The 24,335-nt window shown below is 41.5% G+C and overlaps 1 protein-coding gene across 6 annotated transcripts in view; it reads left to right on the plus strand.

Annotated features, from left to right (window-relative positions):
- PDE8A (phosphodiesterase 8A) overlaps positions 1 to 24,335 on the plus strand; it is a 148,670-nt gene that overhangs the window by 64,893 nt on the left and 59,442 nt on the right. For all 6 annotated transcript variants that reach the window (XR_009220149.1, XM_058542529.1, XM_058542533.1 and 3 more), the window contains exons 2-3: positions 7,023 to 7,079; positions 8,589 to 8,779. Coding sequence is in view for 5 of the 6 variants with exons in the window: in XM_058542529.1 (XP_058398512.1) it covers positions 7,023 to 7,079; positions 8,589 to 8,779 (248 nt within the window). In the remaining variant the exon portion in view is untranslated. The remainder of the gene's footprint in view (positions 1 to 7,022; positions 7,080 to 8,588; positions 8,780 to 24,335) is intronic.

A 24,335-nucleotide genomic window follows, 5' to 3' on the forward strand; every position in this document is an offset into this window, starting at 1 on the left:
AGTGAAGAAACTTGCCTAGAGTCACACAGTTTTTCAGGGGAGAGGGGTCAGATTTCAAACTCCTATCTGTACGACTTCAGGAATACTGGTTTTGGGAACTGTTTGGCTGTATTCTAGATGATTCCTTCTATTGTGTGTGTTGTCCTTTGCAGTGTTGTTCCCTTCAGCTGTCACTGAGGTTAATTAGCTAACCCTGTAAAACCTAGGCTAGCATTTGCCGTCAGTATGTGGTCAGGTAGGCAGGCAAGCAGCTGTAGAACCTTCTGAACAAGGCTCACTGCTATTTGAGTGTGTAATGTGTGACATAAACATGATTGATTAATGTAAATATTCCTGAAATAGACTCATCCCAGAGAAAGGCAGGATGCTAATTTGTTCATTTATAGTTAGGAATATTCCTTTTCAACATCCAGATATCCAGCCTGCTGGATTCAGTTTTTCTCAGGCAGGGAGCTGAATAAATAGCACCCAGTTAACCTCTGGCTCCCCTCCCCCAGGCAGTCTGTAGACCCTCTTTCTGACAGGTCAGTACACAGTGATCAGTTTCCTCTTTCTTGAAGGGGTGGAGGAGAGGTAGATTCTAGTCTGGCCTCCATGATGTTATACCTCAGATTTCTGCAGTTGGATTTGAGGATTCTTAAATGTCGGTGATAACATGTAAAGAGGAGCTCGTGGGTTGGGTTATCCTACAGTCGGCTATTCTCGTTTTTTTATGGGTCAGTTCTTTCTAGTTTTACCTTCAGAGGCAATATTTCAGGGTTTCAGGATTGAATTGAGTCCTATTTTGTGCAATATTTCAAGGTATCATGAGGTTAATGGTTCTTATTAGAGATTACCTTAATGCTCTGAAATAGCTCTTTGGAAAAATGCAGTTTTAAAAATGCCTTCAAGAGTGTGTGTGTGTGTGTGTGTGTAAAATTGTAGTTTCATAGCACAAACTTCTTAGAAAATCTTTTCTGTAGATGCTTAGAATTTATTGGGCATTTACTCACTGTCAGGCATTGCTTTAAGTCCTTTAAATAGCTCATTTAATCCAGACACCATTTGTTGCCCAACACTATGGGTTTGGGAAAGAAGGACCTGAAATGGCTTAACCCTAGCGTGTGACTTGATTTTGGCATTCAGTTGGGGTAACATATGAAAGGCTTCTTGTAAATATCTGCTGTTTAAGTTGACTGAAGGGAAAATTAGGAACAGGTGAGGGGAGAAAAAGCTACTAGGACAGTGGGAATGATATATGGAGTACTTTGCCTGCTCTGGGAGAAGGACCAGGGGAAGCAGCTAGGAGCTTTGCCTCAGGGTAGATCTTGGTGCCATCTTGTGGGTGTATCTGGAAAGGACCAAGCAGATCCACACCAGCTTCTACTGGGATGCCTTGCAAAACCCCAGATTTCCATGCAACAATGATATAAAACTGTAAGTCACATATCAGAACTCTGGTCTAGGAATCAGTGGATTGGATTGTGTCCCGTCCATCAGCAAGTCCTGATCACTTTGCCTCCAGAACACCTCAGATCCGTCTGTTTCTCTCCATGGCAACTACTGGGCCAAGCTGCTGTCCTCTCTTGCTTGGACTGCTATGGAAGCTTCCTTACTGGTCTCCTTGTCTCTACTCTCACCCTGCCGTTGTCCATTCGCTACAGGTAGCCAAACAGATCTTTTTAAAAAATAAATCAGATCATATCACTTCCTTGTATAAAATTCTCTAGTAGCTCTTCATGAAATTTAGAATAAAACCTGTGTTTCTTGTCCTGGCTTAGAAAGCTCTGCATCTGATAGCTCCTGCCTAGCTGTGACCTCCTCTCCTGCCCCCCTTTTCCTTCCTTTCCTCAAATGTTCCCGTTGTTTTCACCACAGGCCCGGTGCACCAGCTGTTCCCTCTGCTTGGTGCTCCTTCCCTTATTCCTTGTGTGGCTGGCTCCTTCTCGTTCAGATCTCGCCTTCCACATTGCCGCCTCAGAGAGGCCTTCCTTGATTCTAATTCAAAATAGCAACCCAGTTACTCTCCATCACGTCTCCCTGTTGTTCAGTAGAGATAATAACTGTCTTGTTTCTGTTGGATGCCCAGTGCCAAGGAAACCATTTAACACATAGTGGGTGCTGCAAAGATTTGTCAAATGGATGAATGCTGTTTTCCAGATTCTTGGTCTTATTTCAGCTAGATATAGGTTAGAGTCAAGGATTTTAGGTCTTTCCCTATGGAGCATGAAAAGACCCTAGGAATTAAATCTCTGTGAATTGGGTACCGTTTCCACCATTGCCACTTACTAGCTATTTAACTGCACTGCTCTGAGCTTCAGTTTCTTCCTCAGTAAAATGGAGTTAATGAGCTACCTTATTCATAGGGTAAGGACTAAATTGCATTTAAATATGATTGGAGGCAAACTATTTAGCACACAGTGGACATCTTCTTTCACTGTTGAAACTTGATGCAACATGTTGTATTTACATTTTTCCCTCCCGGTACTCAAGGACAGGGGCAGGCACTTGTTCTTTGCACGGCCAGTATCGAGCTCTGTGCTTGGCTTATAACACAGTAGTAGGTGGTCCACAAATGTCTAGATTAATTCTGACTCTTACCACCGAAGAACCGGTGTCTCCTGGCTCTTGTCCAGGCCATGTGCCTTTGATCAAGTTACCACTCTTTGCCCAGAGAGAGAGAGAGAGACGAGATGGCCACTGGCTGTACAGGGAAAGCCTGAACAGACAGCAATGGCCCAGGACTAAATCTGATTTACGTCTTTACTGTCATTGCTAGGATTGTATACAATTAATGTGAATTGATCTCAGTATAACTTTCTAATAAAGGGGATGTAGGAAAAAGACATAGATCACATGATTCTTTTGTAGTTCCTAGCGCTTAGGCTTTTCATGAGATATCTTCCTTCCTTTGTGTTCATTAATGAAATAAAGTATATATGAAAATATTCTGAAAACTGGAAGTTCTGTATTACATACATGTATCTGTATAAGGTGGTATGAGTGTGATTTCTAGATAAATGATTGATTCAGAAAGATGAGCTGTTGAGTAAACATTCATTCAAAAATAATTTTTGAATGCCTGCCGTGTGTCAGGCACTGATTTGGGTATTGGAAATATAGCAATGAATAAAGCAGATAAATCCCTTTCTTCATAGAACTTACAGTCTAGTGGGAAAGAAGACAATAAAGAGATAAAAAAAATATGTAGTGTGGCAAATGGTGACTAAGAGCTACAGAGAAGAAAACAAAGCAGGCAAAGGATAGGGAGGGTCAGGGGGAGTCGAAATTTTAGACAGGTTGGAATTATATATCTCTTTCCTCTCCCACTCCTACTTGTGATCAGGATTCATAACAGTTACTTTGCCTTCTAGTGTCACATCTAAATGATGTTGTCAGTCAGGCAAACAGGAAATCTGATATGTGGTTCATCAAAGCTTCTAATAATAATTTATTTCATGTTTCTGTCAGCCATATTCATAAAAAATTACTTTAAAATACAAATAGACATCATCCTTATCTGATATCCTAATTTTACAATCATTTTTTAAACCGTGGGTCTTTTTTTTTCAGAGTATTGTTTCCTTCCTTTCTTCCTTCCTTCCTAGGTTACATTGGTTTACAACGTTATATAAATTTTAGGTGTACATCATTATATTTTGACTTCTGTATAGACTGCATCGTGTTCACCACCAAAAATCTAGTTGCCATCCATCACGTGTGTCCCTTTACCCCTTTCTTCCTCCCCTCACCCCCTGCCCCTCTGGTAACCACCAATCTGTTTTCCATATCTATGTGTTTGTTTGTTTGTTTGTCTTCCATGTATGAGCAAAGTCATACGACAACTTTCTCCATCTGACTTATTTTGCTTAGCATAATACCCTCAAGGTCCATCCATGTTGTTGCACATGGCAAGATTTTGTCTTTTTTATGGCTGAGTAGTATTCCATTATATAATACACACACATACATACATACATACATACATACATACATACATATATACATATATACACCACATCTTCTTTATCCTTTCATCCGTTGATGGATACTTGGGTTGCTTCCAAGTCTTGGCTATTGAGAATAATGTGGCAGTGAATGTAGGGGTGCATATATCTTTTCTAATTAGTGTTTTCATGTTCTTTGGATAAATACCCAGAAGTGGAATAGCTGGATCATATGGTAATTCTATTTTTAATTTACTGGGAAATCTTCTTACTATTTTCCATAGTGGCTACACCAGTTTGCATTCCTGCCAGCAATGATTCCTGGTGCCTCTGGGAGCGTGGGCTGCCTGGCTTCTTGGGGCCTCCATTCATGGGCATTACCTCAGTTCCTGGGGCCTCTGGCTGTAGGCATGGCTGCAGTTCCTGGAACCTCCGGTCTCAAGAGCTTCCGCCACCACTCCCCCGGTTCCACTACCTCCAGGAGGTCCAGTCCACTCATCTTCAGATGTATAGATGTGTGGATCTCTCAGGCGTTCTGGTGTGCTGTGCAGAGAGTCTTTTGTTGGTGTATGGATGTCCCACTGTTGGTAGCTTAGAAGGGAAAGACAAAGGGAACAACTCACTCTGCTGTGATGCTGACATCACTCTAAACAATAAATCTTAATAAATACACAAATATTTAAAAATCCAAAAGCCTAAACTCAACGACTTGTATAATTACTGATCTTAGCCTGTGAATATACTGTTGTTCCTATATTACCTAAAAATATCAGTTGCTTTTGGAGCTGAAAGATTAAATCAAAGCTATGTTATTAAAATTGATTTGAAAATGACGGCTACCTTCTAAATATTAATGTGAAAAACGGTTATTATTAGGAGGGCTGTGACCTGAAGCATTAGGTCAGTTTGATTTTGATTTTCATACACAAAGAGAGGATGAATACAAGAATTCCAGTAGGTCTGATCCCCTTATCCAGAGAAGTTGGGAAGTTGTTTACTCTTTGAGGGCCCACTGCTGACGTCTGCTCACTGAGTAATGTCATCAGATTTCCTGGTGGTGGGGGTAGTGGTGAGTAGTTGTCCAACTCTGCTGGGATACTGCTCAGTAGAGGTCCTGAGAGCCGGATATACCCCATAGACAGGATGTAAGGTTAAAAAGCAATCTAGTTAAGTAAATAAATAGAATTGCTGAAACATTAATGTTTTAAAATGATATTGCTAAAATTCTACTAAGGCAAAATTCATAATCTTTAAAAAATTATAGCTTCTTTTATCTCTTAAAAATTAATGCAGTGATAAGTTGAGATCATAAAGTTATGCTGTCCTTTGTCTGTAAAAGTTAAGTTATTTCACCCACTGTTGTTGTAGATGGTGTACTCAGAGTTGTTTTCACAGGAGGGGTGAGGCTTTTGCCCTGAGCTATCTGTGCTTTTATCTTGTCCCTCAGTTTGTGACCAAAACTCTGTATACATATATATGTATTTTTTAAAATCACACTAGTCATTAACATTTTAAGTTATTAATTATTGCCTTTAACTTTATTTTTCTCATCCTGGATTCCTTAAGTTTGTACTGTTGACTTTCTCAAACAGTGATTTGAAAGCTAGTATATTTACTTAATTTTTGTTTCATAATAAAAAGATTTAAGACTTTGAATTTTGCCTCTGAGTAAAATTTAGCAGTGTCTTATATATTACATGAGATTCTCACTTTTGTTATTTTCCAAGTGATCTGTAGGTATAGTTTGTATTTCCGTTTCTGATACAGCAATTGCGTGAGTTAATATTTTAAAATTTTCCAGGGAAGGTGTATTTGTTGTTGTTTTTGTTTAAACTTATATTTTTAATTTCTAGTTTGATTCCATTATGGTTGAAGAATAAAAAGTGTACAAGTTTTACTTTGAGGACTATGTTTTGAGGTTTTCTTTGTGACCTAGTATATCATATGTTTGTAAACTATTCATAAATTTTTTCTTTCTCTCCTTTCCGACTTTATTTTTTATCTACCTGACTCTTCACAGCAAATCTCATGAGTATCCTCTGTCAGAGGCTGCATGCCCCCTTCATGTAGAGGACACATGTGCCATCTAACCACTTCTTTATCATGGGCAGTAGCAGCATCCCTCCTGGTGGTGTCTTTTCTGCTTTCTCTTTTGAAGCCTAGTGCCAGGGTTCATCACTTGGGGCTAAATTTCAGCCCCACATTCTCCCTGACTTGGGCTTCTTTGCGGAGTGCACAGAATGCCCAAAACCTTTCAGTGGCCCTGGGTTTGCCTCACATGTTATAGAGCGTCACAGTCCTGGGCTGGAACCCCAGCTGCCACTTGCTGGTTGTGTGGCCTTAAACAAGGCACTTGGAACCTCAGTTTTCCCACTCTAAATTCTCACCATGTTGCTTCAAAGACTGAGCGAGATGACACATGGTCAGCCCTTAGCACAGTGTGTAGTGTATGCTGAGCCCTCCACTGGCGCTATGATTATTATTACTCACTGGGGTTTGGTTATGACATTGTATTTATCTTTGTGTATTTTAGTGTTAAATTCTCAATAGATAAGCATTTATTGATACGCATTAAGCTCCTCTGTAAAATGAAAAGTGTTAACTATTTCTCAATGAGATTTCTTTGGCTCTGATGTCCCATGGTTCTGACTGCTGGATTTTGTTGTTTATGTGCCATTTTAGATGTAAACATGATTTCATAGTTCATCAGGGGAAGGATGGAAGTAGAATGGAAGGAACTCATGTTCATTCAATGTCTAATCTTTGGGGGCTCTTTTTATTATAATCTCATTTGATCTTCGTAACTAATGAGAAATTGAAGCTGAGGGAGGTTGAGTAATTCACTTGAAGTCACACACAGTTAAGAAAAGAAAAGCCGGGATCAGACTCGTTTTCTTTGTTCCTGCCTGCTCTCTGCCTTTCCTGGGGTTTATAAGGAGATCCCTGGGATTCCTCTGTCTAATAACTATTTAGTTTACGTAATTATTCTCTGGAGTAGAAATTTCACTTTCATCTCTGGCACTGTTTAGAGAGAGAAAATTTTAAGCAAGCTTATTTTTTTTTTCTTTCATTTTTAAGCAAATCTTTTTCTTACAGGTAGCAGTAGCTGATGTGGAATTTGGCCCCATGAGATTTCATCCACATCAACTCCAGGTAATACTGAACCATGCTGTAATTTTCACATGTTGATTTTCTTTAAAGAGGGGGAGGGAAAGGGCCTCAAGTTATACATTAAAAATAGTCTTCTATTTTAGATAATAGTATTGGATCAATGTTAAATTTCCTGAACTTGATAACAGTACTGTAATTATATAAGAGAATGTACTTTTCTTAGAAATACACATTGAGATATTTAGAGATGAAGAAATATCTGCAACCTGCTTTAAGAGATTCAGAAGTAAAGAAAAGAATGTGTATTATTGTGTGTGTGTGTGTGTGTGTGTGTGGAGAGAGAGAGAAAGCAGAGGTGGCAAAACGTTAACAGTTGATGAAACTAGAAGATGGGTATGCTAGTGTTCAATGTCATTCACAACTTTTCTATGGGTTTGAAATTTTCCAATATAAAAAAGTAAAAGCATAGTCTTCTCTCTGTTGCTGAATCAGCTCTATCACAGAGAAAATATCTATAAATTGTCTAATCCAAAATATTAGACAAAATAACCAATTGAAATTTAACTCCCAAGTTATTTGATGCTTCCTGCACACAAACACCTGTTAACTATTATATTTTTTAAAAATACAAAAAGGACTGGCAGAAATGTGTGCTCTCTTAGTTCTGGGCATTTGTAGTATTTGTGCACTTAGGTAAACTTAGGGGAACTAAGCCTTGGGGAACACGGTTTCTGTCAGCTTAGAAGTCTCTTTGTCCTAGGCTGCCCCTCTCCTGCCTTACCACTGTTGCCTGCGTTAGTCAGTCTGGGTCTGAAGGGCCAGAGCAGTGTGCTCCTGAACCAGATCTGTTTGGTTGGGGGCCCTGGCTGCACAGGGGAGAGGCATCAGACCCAGGCCTCACCTGATCCGGGCCAGGCACAGGTACAGCCAGCCGTCGTCCTGGGCAGTCACACAGAAGCTGCCTTTTGTACCTGGTGCTATTCCCGTGTCACTTAACTGGCAGGTTTTGAAGTGTAACATTTTGGTCTACTTTAAATCTCCTCTCTTATAATCAAAGTAATTTTTTTTAACTTGGAGGAATTACATAAAAATCGGAATCAAAACATTTAAATACATTATTTAAAGTATTAAGTATTCTAGGAGTTTGACTGAAATATTAGTGTTTGCCGTCTAAGGACTTACCTAGTTAACTTACTGTTAACTAAAATAAATATTTGTGTATTTTAATTGTTTTAGTTTCAAGATAGAATGCTTAATCAAGCCTTTGTTGAGTTCTGTCATTGGGCTTATGAGCAAAAGAAATAAATGTATGATCCATGTACTTGGACTTCCAGATTAAGAACAGATAGAATAGCACTGATTTCAGGGAGCTGAGTCCCTGAGTTATGTGTAGGTGAAGGATTTATATCAACAGATTGTTATGTTCACATCTGTGTACTTGCCTTGAAAATGCTTGGGAGTTTTCTATGGCTTTGTTAAGAAACAACAATTCTAACAACATCTCTTTTTTTTAAAAAAAAAAAAAAATGTGTTCATGCTTTTTTGATTCAGGTACTTTTAGTGTTTACCAAAGAAGATAACCAGTGTAATGGATTCTGTAGGGCATGTGAAAAAGCAGGGTTTAAATGTACAGTTACCAAGGAAGCTCAGGCTGTCCTTGCCTGTTTCCTGGACAAACATCATGACATCATCATCATAGACCACAGAAATCCCCGGCAGCTGGATGCAGAGGCGCTGTGCAGGTAAGCCTGAGACTCAGGCTTCAATAGTCCCATTGGTATTTGTGACAATAAATGCAGCCCAGAAATACATTAAGTTAAATTCAGTGTTTTTAAAGTTGCCTTCCATGCCTGTAAAAGAAGCAAGACATTAGAACATCATTGTTTCTAGGACTGATCTTTATCTCTTTTGTTTTATTTTGCTTTGCTTAAAACAGTGAGAAAATATGAATGAGAACTATTAAGGGTTAAGATGAAACCGAAACCCAATATGTAATTAACCATAACTATCACCTCTATTTTACTGCAATGAGTTATTATAATTTTTCAGATTTTTTTTTTTTTTTTGCTGAGGAAGATTTGCCCTGAGCCTAACATCTGTTGCCAAACTTCCTCTTTTTTTTTGGTTTGAGGAAGATTCGCCCTGAGCTAACATCTGTGCCAGTCTTCCTCTATTTTGTACGTAGGTCACTGCCACAGTATGGCCACTGACAAGTGGTGTAGGTCTGCACCCGGGAACTGAACCTGTGCTGCTAAAGCAGAGCGTGCTGAACTTAACCACTAGGCCACAGGGCCAGCCCCTCCAGATTTTTTTCAGTTATAAAAAATTTGAAAATTGTTTTCTAATATTAGGTGAATGTGTCTTGTTTACAATACTTGCAGAATATCAATGTTATGAGAGAATTCTGGGTAGCAGACATAAATCTAAGAAAAGTGCTTTATAAAGAAAATTATTTGCTGCTGATGGAAGCAAGGCAAAGTGAAATACCCATTTCATTTAATAGAAAACTTTATTTTGGGGAAGACATTGTAATTTTAATATAAAATTTTATAACATTAATTTTAAAGACATTTAAAATCTTTTTGGAGAGAGAAAAGATTTAAACCGAATATAATAAGAATTAAAAACTGAGATGACAAGAAAATGGCATCCTATCAAAAGGTTGTTTGTGGGTACGTGGTGATTTCCTTGGTGGTGAGAGTCAGACTCGGTGGTTTTCACCCAGGCATGATCCTAGATCTTCCCCTCTGGCCTTCTTCTAGCACCTGCCATGCTGCCTGTGTTCCTCTCCTGTTTCTGTCTGGTTGATTGCAGTAAGCCATTGTCATTGTAGCCCAGATTTGTTGACATATCATCTGGCCAGTTACCTGGCACATCCAGGAGGGATTGCAGCCCAAGAGATATGGAGAGAGCTCTGGCTCAGGTGGAAGGAGGCCTGGGTCCTACGCGTGGGTCTTCCCCTGATCAGCTGCTTGCCTTTGAGTAACCTCTGCCTTCTCTGGGGATCTGTTTTCTCAACTGTAAATTTTGAACACTTGGTTTCCAAGATCCTTTCTATCTCTAACATTTGATGGCTATCACTCAGAGGAAGGAAAGTTATATGGTGCTTGGTAGTCTTGGTGGGTTGCTGCACGGCAGAAGAAGTATCTAAGGAGGGCCAAAGAGCCCAAATAGAAAAGATGAGGAGGGAGTGAAGTGCTGAGGAAAACTTGGCTTCTTTCCTGGTCTTGTCCAGGCCCATACCTAGTTACAGGTATCTGCTGGACAGTGGAAATTTGTACTCATAAAGATGACTCTTCTAGATCATCCTGTGTTGTAAAAGAAAGGTCAAGGGGCCAGCCCAGTGGTATAGTGGTTAAGTTCGCACGCTCCACCTCTGGCAGCCCAGAGGTCGCAGGTTTGGATCCTGGGCGTGAACTCACACACCACTCATCAAGCCATCTGTGGCAGGCGTCCCACATAAAGTGAGGAAGATGGGCACAGATGTTAGCTCAGGGCCAATCTTCCTCAGCAAAAAAGAGGAGTATTGGCAACAGGTGTTAGCTCAGGGCTGATCTTCCTCACCAAAAAAAAAAAGGAAAGGTCAAGTTGTGGTAGTTATGCTCCACTTGTTTTTATTGTGGTGTAAAATATACATAACATAAAATTATGCTCCACTTTTTTTTTGTGAGGAAGATCAGCCCTGAGCTAACATCCATGCCAGTCCTCCTGCTTTTGCTGAGGAAGATTGGCCCTGGGCTAACATCCGTGCCCATCTTCCTCTACTTTATATGGGACATCTGCCACAGTGTGGCTTGATAAGCGGTGCATTGGTCCACACCCGGGATCCAAACCTGTGAACCCCGAGCCGCCGAAGTGAACTTAACCGCTACACCACCGGGCCAGCCCTATGCTCCACTTTTTAAGGGAGGAAAATGTACTATTGTTATACATTTGGGGAATGTTCTAAACAGATAGGGGTAATACATTCATCAAATTCATTTTTACTGATATGTAAATAAAAATTTATATAATATTAAAATAAAGAATGTGAACTGGGTTGTTTAATATTTGGTTTCCTTTTTTTTTTCGTTTAAAACTGGTGGCTTTTATTTATTTGTTTATTCTTTATTGTGGTGACATTGGTTTAGAACATTATATAAATTTCAGGTGTACATCATTATGCTTCTTTTTCTGCATATATTACATCATGTTCACCACCCAAAGACTAATTACAATCTGTCACCACACACATGTGCCTAATCATCCCTTTCACCCTCTTCCCTCCCTCCTGCCCCTCTGGTAACCACCAAACCAATTGTTGTTTGTTGTTGTTTTTATCTTCTACTTATGAGTGAGATCATATGGTATTTGACCTTCACCCTCTGACTTATTTCGCTTAGCATAATACCCTCAGTGTCCATCCATGTTGTCACAAATGGCTGGATTTCATCTTTTCTTATGGTTGAGCAGTACTCCATTGTGTATATATACCACATCTTCTTTATCCATTCGTCCCTTGACGGGAACTTAGGTTGCTTTCAAGTCTTGGCTGTTGTGAATAACGCTGCAGTGCACACAGGGGTGCGTGTATCTCTACTCATGCATCTTTTCGTGTTCTTTGGATAAACATCCAGCCATGGAATAGCTGGATTGTATGGTAGTTCTGTTCTTAATTTTTTGAGGAATCTCCATATTGTTTTCCATAGTGGCTGCACCAGTTTGCACTCCCACCAGCAGTGGATGAGAGTTCCCTTCTCTCCACATCCTCTCCAACACTTGTTGTTCCCTGTCTTGTTAATTATAGCCATTCTGACTGGAGTGAGGTGATATCTCGTTGTAGTTTTGATTTGCATTTCCCTGATAGTTAATGATGTTGAACATCTTTTCATGTGCCTGTTGGCCATCCTTACATCTTCTTTGGAGAAATTTCTGTTCAGGTCTTTTGCCCATTTTTTATTGGGTTGTTAGTTTTCTTGTTTGTTGAGATGTTTGAGTTCTTCATATCTTTTGGATATTAACCCCATATCAGATATATGGTTTGCAAATATCTTCTCCCAGTTGTTAGGTTGTCTTTTCGTTTTGTTGATGGTTTCCTTTGCTGTGCAGAAGCTTTTTAGTTTGATGTAGTCCCATTTGTTTATTTTTTTCTGTTGTTTCCCTTGCCTGGTCAGACATAGTACTTGAAAATATGTTGCTAAGACCGATGTTGAAGAGCATACTGCCTGTATTTTCTTCTAGAAGCTTCATGGTTTCAGGTCTTACATTCAAGTCTTTAATCCATTTTGAGTTAATTTTTGCGTGTGGTGTAAGATAATGGTCAACTTTCATTTTTTTGCACGTGGCTATCCAGTTTTCCCAACACTGTTTATTGAAGAGACTTTGCTTTCTCCATTGTGTGTTCTTGGCTCCCTTGTCGAAAATAGCTGTTGACAGATGTGTGGATTTATTTCTGGGCTCTCGATTCTGTTCCATTGATCTGTGTGTCTGTTTTTGTGCCAGTACCATGCTGTTTTGGTTACTATAGCTTTGTGGTATATTTTGAAATCAAGGAGTGTGATACCTCCAGCTCTGTTCTTTTTTCTCAGGATTCCTTTGGCTATTCGGGGTCTTTTGTTGTTCCATATAAATCTGAGGATTCTGTGTTCTATTTCTGTGAAAAATGTTGTTGGAACTTTGATAGGTATTGCATTGACTCTATAGATTGCTTTATAAAGGAAGTATGGACATTTTAACTGTGCTAATTCTTCCAGTCCAAGAGCACAGAATATCTTTCCATTTCGTTGTGTCCTCTTCAATTTCTTTCAGCAATGTTTTATAGTTTTCAGTGTACAGATCTTTCACCTCTTTGGTTAAGTTTATTCCTAGATATTTTATTCTTTTTGTTGCGATTGTAAATTGGATTGTATTCTTAATTTCTCTTTCTGCTACTTTGTTGTTAGTGTATAGAAACACAACTGATTTTTGTATGTTGGTTTTGTATCCTGTAGCTTTACCATATTCATTTATCATTTCTAAAAGTTTTTTGGTGGATTCTTTCAGGTTTTCTCTATATAAAATCATGTCATCTGCAAATAGTGACAGTTTCACTTCTTTCTTTCCAATTTGGATCCTTTTATTTCTTTTTCTTCCCCGATTGCTCTGGCTAGGACTTCCAATACTGTGTTAAATAGGAGTGGTGAAAGTGGGCATCCTTGGTTCCTGTTCTTAGAGGGATAGGTTTCAGTTTTTCACCATTGAGAATGATATTAGCTGTGGGTTTGTCATAGATGGCCTTATTATGTTGAGGTACTTTCCTTCTATACTCACTTAATTCCAAGTTTTTATCATAAATTATGCTGTATCTTGTCAAATGTTTTCTCTGCATCTATCGACATGATCATGTGATTTTTATTCTTCATTATATTAATGTGGTGTATCACGTTGGTTGTTTTGCAGATGTTGAACCATCCCTACATCCCTGGAATAAATTCCACTTGATCATGTTATATGATCTTTTTAATGTATTGTTGTATTCAGTTTGCTAGTATTTTGTTGAAGATTTTTGCATCGAAGTTCATCAGTGATATTGGCCTGTAATTTTCTTTTCTTGTGTTGTCCTTGTCTGGTTTTGGTATCAGGGTAATGTTGGCTTTGTAGAATGAGTTAGGAAGCTTCCCCTCGTCTTCAATTTTTGGAAGAGTTTGAGAAGGATAGGTATTAAGTCTTCTTTGAATGTTTGGTAGAATTCGCCAGGGAAGCCATCTGGTCCTAGACTTTTATTTTTGGGGAGGTTTTTGATTACTGTTTCGATATCCTTACTGGTGATTGGTCCATGCAAATTCTCTATTTCTTCTTGATTCAGTTTTGGAAGGTTGTATGATTCTAAGAATTTATCCATTTCTTCTATATTATCCAATTTGTTGGCATATAGCTTTTCGTAGTATTCTCTTATAATCTTTTGTATTTCTGAGGTGTCTGTTGTAATTTCTCCTCTTTCATTTCTGATTTTATTTATTTGAGCTTTCTCTCTTTTTCTTGCTGAGTCTAGCTAAAGGTTTTTCAATTTTGTTTATCTTTTCGAAGAACCAGCTCTTGGTTTCATTGATTTTTTTCTATTGTTTTTTTAGTTTCTATTTCATTTGTTTCTGCTCTGATTTCTATTATTTCCCTCTTTCTACTGATTTGGGGCTTTATTTGTTCTTGTTTTTCCAGTTCCTTTAGGTGCACTGTTAGATTGTTTATTTCAGATTTTTCTTGTTTGTTGAGGTAGGCCTGTATTGCTATAGACTTCCCTCTTAGAACAGCTTTTGCTGTATCCCATAAGTTCTGGCATGTTGTATTTTCATTTTCATTTATCTCCAGGTATTTTTTGATTTCTCCTTTGATTTCTTCATTGACCCAAACGTTGTTCAGTAGCATTTTGTTTAATCTCTGCATATTTGTGGCTTTTCTGATTTTCTTCCTGTAGTTGATTTCTAGTTTCATACCATTGTGGTCAGAAAAGATGCTTGGTATTATTTCTTTTTTTTACTTTTTTTTTTTTCTTTTTGTGAGGAAGATCAGCCCTGAGCTAACATCCGATGCCAGTCCTCCTCTTTTTTTGCTGAGGAATATTGGCCCTGGGCTAACATCCATGCCCATCTTCCTCTGCTTTATATGGGACGCTGCCACAGCATGGCTTGACAAGTGGTGCGTCAGTGCGCGCCAGGGATCCGAACCTGCGAACCCCGGGCAGCCGCAGTGGAGCGTGTGCACTTAACCACTACACCACCGGCCTGACCCCGGTATTATTTCAATCTTCTTAAATTTATAGAGACTTGTTTTATGGTCTAATATGTGATCAGTCCTGGAGAATGTCCCATGTGCATTTGAAAAGAATGTGTATTCTTTGGTTTTTGGATGGAATGTTGTGTATATATCTACTAAGTCCATCTGGTCTAGTGTGTTGTTTAAGGCCAATGTTTCCTTATTGATCTTCTGTTTGGATGATCTATCCGTTGGTGTAAGTAGAGTGTTAAAAGTCTCCTACTATTTGTCTATTTCTCCTTTTATGTCTGTCAATTTGCTTTATGTATTTAGGTGCACCTATGTTGGGTGCATAGATATTTACAAGTGTTATATCCTCTTGTTGGATTGTTCCCTTGATCCTTATGTAATAATGCCCTTCTTTGTCTCTTGTTACAGTTTTTGTTTTAAAATCTATTTTGTCTGATATAAGTATTGCTACCCCAGCTTTCTTTTCATTGCCATTTGCGTGGAGTACCTTTTCCATCCCTTCACTTTCAGTTTGTGAGTGTCTTTAGGTCTGAAGTGTGTCTCTTGTATGCAGCATATATATGGGTCTTGTTTTTTTATCCAGTCAGCTGCCCTTTGCCTTTTGATTGGAGTATTTAGTCCATTGACATTTAAAGTAGCTATTGATAAGTATATACCTTTTTTAACTTTTTTTCTGGGTGGTTTAGTAGTTCTCTGTTCCCTTCTTCTTCTCTTGCTCTCTTCCCTTGTGGTTTGATGGCTTTCTTTAGTATTATGTTTGGGTTCCTTTCTCTTAATTTTTTGTGTATTTATTATACGTTTCTGGTTTGTGATTACCATGAGGTTCATATATAATAACCTACATATATAGTAATCTATATTAAGTTGATGGTCTCTTTAGTTTGACCTCTTTCTAAAAGCTCTACTCTTTTACTCCTGTCCTCCTACATTTTATGTTTTTGATAACATATCTAACGTCTTTTTTATGCGTTTGTATCCGTTACCCTCTTATCATGGAAATAGATAATTTTTTCCTACTTGTGGTCTTCTCTTTCCCCCTTAAATAAGTCCCTTTAGAATTTCTTGTAGGACTGGTTTCTTGGTGATAAACTCCTTTAATTTTTACTTGTCTGGGAAACTCTTTATCTCTCCTTCCATTCTGAATGATGACCTTGTTGGGTAGTGTATTCTTGGCTATAGGTTTTTTTCCTTTTTTTTTTTTTTTTTTTTGTGAAGAAGATCAGCCCTGAGTTAACATCCTTGCCAATCCCCCTTTTTTTTGCTGAGGAAGACTGGCCTTTATTGTCTAACGTCTGTGCCTGTCTTCCTCCACTCTATATGGGATGCCGCCACAGCATGGCCTGACAAGCAGTGCATCATGGGCGCCTGGGATCTGAACCCGGGCCTCCAGCAGCGGAGTGTGTGCACTTAACCGCTACGCCACAGGGCCGACCCCTAGGTTTTTTTCCTTTTAGCACTTTAAATATATTGTGCCACTGTCTTCTAGCCTGTAAGGTTTCTGCTGAGAAGTCAGCTGATAGCTTTATGGGGATTCCTTTGAATGTAACTTGTTGCCTTTCTCTTGTGGCTTTTAGGATTCTCTCTTTATCTTTAATTCTGGACATTTTAATTATGATGTGTCTTGGTCTGGGCCTCTTTGGGTTTATCTTGTTTGGTGCTCTCTGTGCTTCCTGTACCTGGATGTCTGTTTCCTTCCTTATGTTAAGAAAGTTTTCAACTATTATTTCTTCAAATAGCTCTGCCCCTTCGTCTCTTTCTTCTCCCTCTGGGACACCTATAACATGGATGTTAGTGCCCTTGATGTTGTCCCAGATGTCCCTTAGACTGTCCTCACTCTTTTTAATTCTTTTTTCTTTTATCTGTTCAGCTTGGGTGATTTCCTCTAGTCTTTCGTTCAGCTCACTGATCTGTTCTTCTGTATCATCTACTCTGCTTTTGAGTCCCTCTAGTGAATTTTTCATTTCCAGGATTGTATTCTTCATTTCTGATTACTTATTTTCCATTTCTTTGGTGATGTTCTCACTGAGTTCATCCATTCTTCTCCCAAGATCGGTGAGCATCCTTATGACTCTTTATTTGAACTCTTTGTCAGGTAGATTGCTCATTTCTGTTTCATTTAGTTCCTTTTCTGGGGTTTTGTCCGTTTCACTTACTTGGAACATATTTCTTTGCCTCCTCATTTTGCCTCTTTCTCTGTGCTTTATCTGTGTATTAGGTAGGTCAGCTATGTCTCCTGATCTTGGAGAGGTGACCTTATATAAGTGATGCCTTATGAGGCCCAGCAGTGTGCTTCCCTCTCATCACCAGTTCCAAATGTTCCAGGAGTGACCCTGTGTGGGCTACGTGTGTCCTTCTGTCGTGCCAGGGTTGCTCTTGCTGTAGGTGCCCAGGGAGGCTGAGCTGTCCCCCTGGCCAGCTGGTTGTAATGCTCAGCTGTGTGTGGTCGTTGTGGACCCTTCAGTCTCTTTATCAGGTTTGGGGAGCCCCAGCACAGTTGGCTGCAAGGTCTAATAGCACATTCCTGTTGCAGTTTTTCTGTTAAGTGAGTAGGCCCCCAGTGTGGCTGGTTTTGAGGCTTGGGGGCTTACAATTGCTATAGGCCTCTGGTCTGCAAGGCTCTTGTCAGCTCTCTGAGGATTGGTGCACCCAGTTGTTTCAGACCTTAGAAAGTGGGGCCAATCCCCTATGTGGCTTTTTGAGGAGCACAAGTCTTCTGCAGCTGACAAGCCCCACCACCCACAGAGCCACACACACTGTCAACGCAGACCTGCCCTGTGTGCCCCAACCCGCTGAAGCGGACCCAGTTGCCCCACGGCAGAAGCCCCATGCACTCCACACACTCTGCGCATCCCTTGTGCGTGCCCTGCCCAATGGAAGTGGACCCATTCACCAGGCTGCAGAGAATCCAGGCACCTATCCTGTGAGGTCCACAAGTTGCCTGAGGGCTTGTTGTTGGGTGGAGCCAGTCCCTAGGGCAGGCTGCTTGGTTTGGCTGAGCTGGATTAAATCAGTACTCTAGTGGGTGGGGCAGACCCTGGGCTAGCAGGCCAGGGGAAGAACTCCAATGGTGTCTGACAGCGTCTGTGTCAGCACACCTGTACCAGGTCATAACAATGGCCTCTGCCAATGTCTCAGTCCCTGGAGAGGTCTCACCTCTCACCGAGCTGCACCAAGAGCCTATCAGAGGAGTCTCTTCACCATAGGACTGTGCACCTTTCTTTTGGGTGATTTTAGGTTGCTTTCCGAAATGGGTGAATTTGTGCGTGGGCCCTTTAAGAGCTGGCTTTAATTTCTTTATGTCCCAGCTTTTCTGGGGAGTGTTCCCCATTGTTGTTAGTTGCCAGCAAAGCCAGATATTATGACACTCGTCTCGGTTGTGCTGGGTCCAAAAAATGCTTATAGTGGCACTGCTCCCTGGTCAGGTCCCCCACTCCTCCAGGGAAGGCTGTGTACCTTTGGATTGCTCTTGAGTGGCCGTGAAGCCCTGTGGCTTGTCAAGGTGGCTTTTTTTCTCTCCAGAAGGAAATTTCTGTCTCTTCCACCTCAGTCAGGATTGTCATTTGTTTTAGGGCTTCCTCTTATCCAGTTTTCAGTTCTCTCTCAGGTGTAAGTGTTCCAAGAATAGTTGTAAGTCTGTTGTGTCCGTGGGAGGAGGTGAGTTCGGAGTCCGCCTATGCCACCATCTTGACTTCCTCTCGCTTAATATGTGGTTTTAGAGAAACATAGACTGTCATGTGTGCATGTCCTCTACAAAGTCCCCACCAGCCTCTGCTGGGGGTTTAGGGTTTCCCAAGGCAAAGCTCTGAGTTTCAGAAGTTCTCCTTCATGTTGAGCCCAACTTTGTCCAGATTTGGCCCATAGGGTCACTCGAACAAGTCTAGTCCCCTTGCCCAGATTCCCAGCATTCGAGGATAGGAATTGTCTTTTCTGGATGGAGCACATCCTCACTGCTGTCAGAAGCTCCTCACAGAGTATGGTTTCATATTCCAGCCCCATCAAGGCTGCTGCTTCTGAGTACCCTCTTCTGGTTGATAGCTCTTACAAGCATGGCTCCAGAACCGAAAAGCTCACACTAGGTTTGGATGGACCAATGAGGAGTGAGCAGAACAGTCATCTCTCCTATGCTTGCCAGAGAGCAGACCTCTACAAATGCAGCCCCCAATCACGTTCGTTTCCTGATGGCTGTGTCATAGCTCTGGCTGAGAATCTCAAGTCTTTCTCGCTTGCTGTGTTTTACCACGTCATCTCCATCTTGTTGGCTGAGGATTTTGGCGAGGCGATCGTCCTTATGCCATTTGTACTGAATTTTATACAGGCAAGAGCGGGCCCTGATTTATTTTCCTAAGTCAGTTTCATCTTGGTTCTGGCCTTTACCTGGTTTATCTTCCTTAAGATCATCCGTGTAAGGGTGCCTGCCCACTATGGACTCTTCCTTCGAGGAATCTTTCCAGGCTCTCCCTCCTGACCCTGCTTGCCCTCTCTCTCTCCACTGACCTACACAGCTCATAGACCTTAGCCCTGGCAGAGCTCTGCCCTTCCCTTCATCCTCCTTTTGGGATACCTAATCAACACCACCTGTGAAGAGTTTGTCATCAGTTGCTGACTTGTCTAAACAACTAGCGTTCACCTGTAACTCTATTAGAGACATTTGGAACTCCTGACACTCCTTATCAGATGCCTTACTGAAGGCCAAATTGTCTGTGATGTTTCTAAATCCACCGATTGAGGAACCCTACTTTGTAAGTCTTCTCAGTTCTGGGCACTGTATTTGGTACTGGAGCTACTGCATAGGTGAATAAGACGTGGTTCTTGCCTCTGAGCAGCTAATGCTCTAGTTGGCAGGGCAAGGAAGTGATTTCAGTACAGCAGTCCCATAAATGCCCACAGAGCATTTATGGGAGGTATATACAAAGGGCTGTGGCTGCCTTTGTCAAGGAGGATATTTGGGTTGAGTCCTGAAGGCTGAGCAGGAGTTGTGAAAGGAAGGAAGGTGGAGAAAACATTCCAGGTAGAGGGAACAGCATGTGCAGGAACAGGCAGGGTGTCCAGGTCTCCTCTGCATGGTGTTTGATGGCTGCTGGATCAGGCAGGTATAGGACGTGGCTCAGAGTGAGGCTGGAGCAGCAGACGTGAGCCTGACCATGAGGGTGCTGAGCCAAAGCCTTTGGACTTAACCCTGTAGGCAGCTGAGACACTGACGTATTCTGTACAGTAGAGCATCAAGAGTAGAATGGAAGGTCACTCTGGCTGCCAACTTGAGAACGGAGTGGAAGACAGAAGGAGCTGAGGCAAGCCAACCAGTTGTGAGGCTGTTATGGGCCATCTTGTGTGGTGCCTGATATCAGTGCCTCCTCCCAACTTCCTATCAAAAAACCTATGAAGGTAACAAAAGAGACAAAAACTGACCACAGCAATTAAAAAACCAAGGATGAGATGACAGAGATGTCAGAAGCTGGGAGAACAGAAAAGAACAGCGATTCCCACTGCATCTCTTCTACTGTGGGGCTAATAAAGAAGCCTGTTCCTGGAATGTCCACTGCACACTTCAGTCTCTGAAGCTGAATTACCGATGGCCCCAAAGGGAGTGGGGCTTTGCTTCCTTCCTACTGTATCTTGCTGAGCCTGGGATGCTGGTGCTACACTGACTTGGGAAACAGATGGCTCACTCTCAGCTGAGCACCAACACTTCTGTGAGCTGGCCAGAGGCCTGCCTCTAGCCCCTGCTGTCTCTTCATTCTTTACTTTCTACTTCCACTAGGAAGCCCCAGACAGGGAGCAGAGGGAGATAGACAGAGATGTGGTTTTTCCTATCATGTTGTAAGAAGAGACGGAGGCATAAGGGGCCTGGAAACAATCCTTCACATATTGCAATTTCAAAACAGCAAACTGCATCAATTCTGAGGTTTAGCTAGAGAATGGGAGAGAGCAGGCCGGGAGTCCACTCTGTGCAGCAGACCATGCATGCCTGCTGGCAGTGCTCTCTGAGCATGAACTCGCTCTTGTTGACCTGATCTGCAGGCCCAGACCTAAGAGGAGGATGGCTGTTGATGCCAAGGGTCTAGCCAAGGGGTACAAGGGCGACTCCTCTGACCCTCTCTGCTGCAGACTCTCGGCCTGCGTTGATGTTGCTCCCATTCAAGGATAAATGAATAGGATAAAGAAGGGGGCCTGTAAAAAGCTGCCAGACTGTGGAGGGGAAAAGAGTAGCCTTAAAGACAAAAAATTATTTTCTATGAGAAACTGAAGATTCTTTTAAAAGACATATGCTTAGTGTAGTCAGAAGAAATGAAGAAACATTCCTTTGTGTAACAGGAGCAGGGCTCTGTAATGAAAGGGAAGATTTGATAAAGAGAGATAGAGGAAGTAAAGCTCTGCGTGGAAACCCAAAATGCATTAACAAAATTGAAATATATGTTGAATGCAGAAACAAGATTGAACTCAGAGTGCCAAGGCTTTCATATAATCTCTGGATTCAACTTGGTCTGCAGATCCTTTTTACCGTTGTAAATTCCATTCTTTTTAATCTGAAACTCATTCCACATGGCAGAGGGAACAGTGGCAAAGTACAAGTAATGGAGTTGTGCTTTTTTAAAATTTAACTCATTAAAGGGCTTTGTTATGTCCTGTTAGTAAACTGCTGTCATGTGGCTTTTTTTCCAGTTTTGTGTCGAGACCATCATCACAATTATTTGTAGTTGCCTAGTGTGCCTTGAGACTGGTAGTTGCCCCCAGTACTCATTTCTACTCTTTTCCTAATAATAGAATTTGTAGTGTTTACCTGGGCACATGGCCACCTAGAAAATATACTGCTTTCCCTAGTTTTTCTTGCAGGTGGCCAGTGAAAGTGTCTTGTGCATCTTCTGGAAAGTATCCTTGAAGGGAGAGTGCATGCCCTTCTTCCAGCTCTCTGAAATGTGGATATTATGGCTGAGCTCAGCATCTATCTTGGACCGTGAGGAAGAAACCATGTACAGACAATAATTGTGAAACATAAGATGGAGGGAGCTGGGTTCCTGATGCTTCAAAGTGCCATTGCAGCCTTGGACTGCATACCTTTGCACTTCTTTTATGTGGGAGACAAATCTAGTTTAAGCCACTATTCTTTGGAGTTTTCTTATGCATAACCAAATCAAATCCTAATGATAGACCAGGTAGTGTGATTTGGAGAGCTTCCCAATATGCTTGTGTAGCCTTTCAGAATCTTGTGCTACAAACTCCTGCCCCATCTTTTTTTCTGACTTCTTGAAAGAAATCTGCCTTCCGAATTTCTGGGTGTACCTTTTGATGATGCCAGGTGATTTCTTTCTCAGTTTTCATGAATTCTAAAGTAAAGGGTGTTATTTTTCAACCCACATTCCTGACATTTCTGTTTTCTAGCCAGTGCTTCCTTCTTATGGGCCAAAAAAAGTCTAGAGTACACCTCTGCCTTGTTATACAGTGTTAGACCTCCTTTCCAGGGATCGGCTTATCTCCAGGTAAACCTGGTCTTTCCTTCCACTTTGTCCTTAGTAGGTCATCCAAAACTACTTGCTGAGTTCACCTGCATGGTTGTCCACTTGCTCTTATACTGCTCGGATCTCTGTTTTTCCTCGAAAAAGATGAGAGCTGGTTTGAGATGGCTGGCTGCATACTTAAATTTGCCTTTTCTCCCTCTAAATCTTTGTGATATGATTGAAATATAAACACAAGAACAAGTACAGTGTCCTAAGAAATCGTGGAAATACCATTTGTGAGTCCATGTCTCTCGTTCCTTGTTTAAGATTAGTGCTAGCTTTTCAAACCTATTAGCCAACAGGTTTGAAAAGTGAACTGGCCTTGTCTGTGTGAGTGTCTGCCCTGCCAGTCACTCTTCCAAGCTTAAACAGCCCTTCCATGGCCTCTTCTCCAGGAAGGTGAGCTTGGCTATTCTGCAGGCAGGAAGACCACGGCTGGACAAGAGATTGGCACCTGGTCAGCAAGCCCTGCAGTGACCTGTTGAGAAGTCTCTTACAGTAGAGCCGTGCGGTGCCCTTATAGCTCTTTCTGGAGAGGATAGGCAGATAGAAGCTGGAGGAGTAGAGTGGACACTGGGAAGAGCAGAAATGTTGAGAGAAAGGTGTGAGCTATGTGGCCCATGAGAGAGATTGGCTGGTCCCTAGAGCTGTTTTCCCTCCCTCAGCAATTTCCCTACCCCAGATCTAGTCTGCATCTATCATTAGACTCTAAGCCGTTGTCAGCCTGAGTTCCATGAGAAAATTAAGCCCCGGTGCTCTAAGGCCGGGGTGGGCAAAGGGGAACACAGTCATGCCCATTCATTTATGCATTGTCTTTGGCTGCTTTCAGGCCACAACGGCAGAATTGAATAGTTGTGACAGAGTCTGTATGGTCCTCAAAGCCTAAAATATTTACTATGTGGCCCTTTACTGAAGAAGTTTGCCAAAACTGAGGCGTCCATTGTATATGATGAATTAACTTCTCTTATGCATCTGGAATAGTTATGATATATGCTGTCCTTAGGAGAAATGAGAAATAGTCACTCAGATTATTTTCTGTGTTCTGTGATTCAGAAGCGGTTCTATTTCTTGAACTAACAGAACTGAAGTGATGCAGTAAGTCTTGGCTGTTCTCTGTCCCATCCTGGACACATTCTCCAGGAGGCCAGCACACTTCCGACTTAGCTGAGGCAGTCTGGGTATGGTCCCTCCATTCCACTCCTTCTGAAGTCACCCTCCCATGTGATTGTCTTCCTTTCAGTCCACGGGCTGAGTTCCTCCCTCTTCCTGTGGCCTGGTTCTTCTTCTCTGGAGAGTCCTGCTTTCTTCCCCCAGAGCAGGACGAGTTCACAGCTGTTGCATATCACCAATGGAGCAGTTTCTTTTCCTTCTCCTACTCCCTGTGTCACACTTATTTCTGCCCTCTCTGATCTCTTGGCTGGATTTTCATTCCCCATGGCTTCCTGGGAAGCTGCTTGTCTAAAAGAGTTGAAGTTACTCTCTGTGGGGAGTCTCATACTCCTTGAGTAATGTCAGTGGAGCAGTGTCTTCTACTTTTCTCAACCCGTCCTGCATTCTTTTTTTTTTTTTTTTTGTGAGGAAGATCAGCCCTGAGCTAACATCCATGCTAATCCTCCTCTTTTTGCTGAGGAAGACCGGCTCTGAGCTAACATCTATTGCCAATCCTCCTCCTTTTTTTCCCCCCAAAGCCCCAGTAGATAGTTGTATGTCATAGTTGCACATCCTTCTAGTTGTTGTATGTGGGACGCGGCCTCAGCATGGCTGGACAAGCGGTGCATTGGTGTGCACCCGGGATCCGAACCCGGGCCGCCAGTAGCGGAGCGCACGCACTTAACTGCTAAGCCACGGGGCCGGCCCCAGTCCTGCATTCTTAACCTTTTCTATCAGCTGTTGATTCTCTTCTTTCTGACTGATAAGAATATCTTGCATTTCCTAGTTTTGAGTTGTTGTTATTGTTTTTGCCTGCATTCTACCTAGGAACTCTTCTTTGTACTGCTTAGAATATAGTGGAGAGCTGACCCTTGGGATTCTTCATCCCCACTGTAATCATAGCCATCAGCATGTGGTA

Source organism: Diceros bicornis, chromosome 5, assembly GCF_020826845.1.
Source record: "Diceros bicornis minor isolate mBicDic1 chromosome 5, mDicBic1.mat.cur, whole genome shotgun sequence".
Taxonomy (NCBI): Eukaryota; Metazoa; Chordata; class Mammalia; order Perissodactyla; family Rhinocerotidae; genus Diceros; species Diceros bicornis.